The sequence below is a fragment of the Pinus tabuliformis genome, chromosome J, assembly GCF_031772625.1.
Source record: "Pinus tabuliformis cultivar Carrire ecotype Pingquan chromosome J, CPIR1, whole genome shotgun sequence".
Taxonomy (NCBI): domain Eukaryota; kingdom Viridiplantae; phylum Streptophyta; class Pinopsida; order Pinales; family Pinaceae; genus Pinus; species Pinus tabuliformis.
Genome location: NC_142295.1, coordinates 1,174,321,081 through 1,174,324,001, shown reverse-complemented (window position 1 = coordinate 1,174,324,001; position 2,921 = coordinate 1,174,321,081). Strand labels below are relative to the sequence as shown.

The window sequence follows — 2,921 nt, the reverse complement described above, 5'->3', positions numbered from 1 at the left end:
ATATATATGATTAAAATGTATTAAATCCTATATATCTTATATTTAAGATTTCAAAAATATAATTTAAACATGAAAAATAATACATTGTATTAAAAAAAAAAAATTAAAAATTTTATATAGAAATAAATCTATACTAATTTACCGTTCAAACTTACATATTGACCTTAAAATCCAGACTATAACATAAACCCAGAAAAAGGAAAAGGAAAAATAAATAAATAAAAAATGAGCTCCCAGCACTGATTTACCTACATGAGCCAAGATTACAAAGCAAACTCCGAATTTGAAACGTTATCAATTTATTGGAACTTGAAAGAAAACACATACAGCAGTTTATTGGAACTTAACAGAAAACACATACAGTTACAGGCTTAAAGAGAATAATAAACATTGGGTTTTGAATGTAGCGGCCATCACTGACTCCAGGGGCGACTTTCAAAGACAAATAAAATATACAGAGAGAGCTCTTAAGCGAACAAATTATAAAAATCCCACTCTTGTCGCCTTTGATTGTCCAGCCCGAAATTCGATCCCGCGACTTGCCTACACCTGGCAAGGTGAATTAGTAACTGATTTTGAGTACTTCTGTGCAAGTGCATGCATGGCCTGAACCTGCATCTTAAGGGCCACGATGTAATCCGCTGCCTCTGTCAAGAAAATGGGCGTGTCCAGTCCGCGGCTTCCCGGAACAAGCGCCCTCAGGGTTTGCATACGACAAGCCACGGCGCCGCCTGCTTCTATGTTTCCCGTGGTGGCAGGATTCTTGTAATGACTGTTTGGCTTGCAGGATCTCGTTTTGGCAGACACTAATCTTCTTTTTCTGGGAAGTTTTCCTCTTGATTTAACGACTCGCCTTTGCCGGTGGGATTTGTTGCGCCTGAAAGGGTATTTCCCAATGATGGCCTGCCTCCACGCGGTTCGACCCCTTGCCGTCATGGCCAGCGACAGATCAGCAGCCAATTTCACGGCACGACTTCGAGCACTAACGCTGGTCGCGTGTTCGACTCTCCCAAGTCGCAGCGTGGCCACAAGGTGGCTCAGATATCTCCATTGGAAACTGGCCCTCCATGCCGTCAGTTGCCCATGTACAGAGGAATGTTCCATGTTATAAGCAACTCAGCGAACTTGTAAACTTCAACCAATAAACAGCAGGAAGTTTCTGTAACCTAAAAACAGAGACAGGTAGTGAGGTCCTCCAGGCCGGGGTTTTAAAGAGAGGAGACTAGTGGCTTCATATGCATGTGATGTCAGGGAGTGCAGGATATCCGTACGAGGCACCTGATTGCCCATTTCCATCGATGGAAATTTATAAGCACCCTACAGGCAGCCGGCCCAAGCGTGCTTCTGGATAACTATGGGAATCTATTTTGTTGTACTAGGAGCTAGCCCAAACAGAGGTGCACGTCATTATGGCTCTGTATGAACAAGCTACTTTGGTTTAAATTTGTTAATGATTTTGTTACAGTTTATAGTTCAAGTTTATGATGGGATCAATATAATTTGTTCTACTGAAATTTACATATATAAATATAATTTATATTCCTGGAAAAAAAATAAAAAAGTTGGAGACTACCATCCCAGTTTACACTAGCAAAATATTTGGTTAAAATATGGAAATGACAGTCTGAGTTGATGGATGGAGATTTTAAAATTTATATAATTTGAAGAAAGGGTTTTTTCCTCCACTCATGTTGTTACATCAATATATATAGGAAATATTGATTAATGCCTAGCTGTTTATAAATGTTGTTGTATTTGATCATTTAGTTGAAATTTAAATAAATGTGGTTGTATTTGATTTTTTAGTTGAAATTTAAATAGTTTATTTGATATTGAAATATTTTATAATTTACATTGTTTATATTAAAAAAAATTAAAATATGTTATTCATATTTTTTTAAATGTTACATATTAATTTTATATTAATTATTTAAATAATTAAATCTCTCTTATATCTCAAATTATATATATAGAATGCTACATAGTAACTTCCTATTAAGAATTAAATAAATTACACATTTTTCACATTTAAAAGAGTAAAAATTATTTAAAATTACTTTCAATTATTTTTTCTTTCTTGACATCTTTCAAGTTGATATAAAATTAATTTATTTAAAGTAGGAATTTAAATATTTTATTTACAATTTACATTATTTTTTTACTTCCTCTCTTAATATATACATATTTAATTTTTCTCCTTTTTAATATATAAATATATGTAAAGTTGAATTGAAATACATTAATTAATATTGATATTTAAATATTTTATTTAAAATTGGTATTGTAATATTTTTAAATAGTAAAGGCATCATCTCCCTTATACCAAAAGTAAAGTAATAACAAACACAATTAAGATTTTTTTTATTTTTTTTTCGGTTATTTTCCCTATTTCTATATAAGTTGATGTAAAATTAAAATGGGCATTGAAATATTTTATATATGTTCCAAATTGAAATATTCATTTTTCCTTTTATATAGAGAGAGGCTTATTCCATAAAAAGGAAGGTGATTAACTTCCACTAATGGAAAAATGGACTATTGAACCATTACATAAAGTAAGAGATGACTCAATTTTTTTTACATTTTATTTTCTATACTTAATTTATTTTTTATTCCTAAAAAGAAATAAGAAAAGAATTCCAAGACCACCATAGTTTAAGTAACTTAAAGGCCAAGAAGGTTGTTGGTGACAAATCTTTTGAAAATTGAAATTTATAGGTTCATTGACTTAAAAAGTTAAGAAAGTCGGTATGTGAAAAATATTTTGAAATTTAGATCTAATATGAGTATAACATAGACAATATTAAGAAGGTAGTGTGACAAATTTTTTGAAATTTAGTTGTAATGTGAGTATAACATAGACAATCTAAGAGGGCGATTTTCATCTTCATCCTTTTTAGTGTGTCACAAAAGTGGTAGGC

General features: G+C 31.9%; 1 protein-coding gene across 1 annotated transcript; it reads right to left on the bottom strand.

Moving 5' to 3' along the window:
* Positions 1-280: 280 nt before the first annotated feature.
* Positions 281-1,298, bottom strand: LOC149231265 (transcription factor bHLH147-like). Its single transcript, XM_089376253.1, has one exon. The coding sequence runs from the start codon at positions 1,102-1,104 to the stop codon at positions 544-546; it is 561 nt and encodes a 186-aa protein (XP_089232379.1). The 5' UTR covers positions 1,105-1,298; the 3' UTR covers positions 281-543.
* Positions 1,299-2,921: the final 1,623 nt, after the last annotated feature.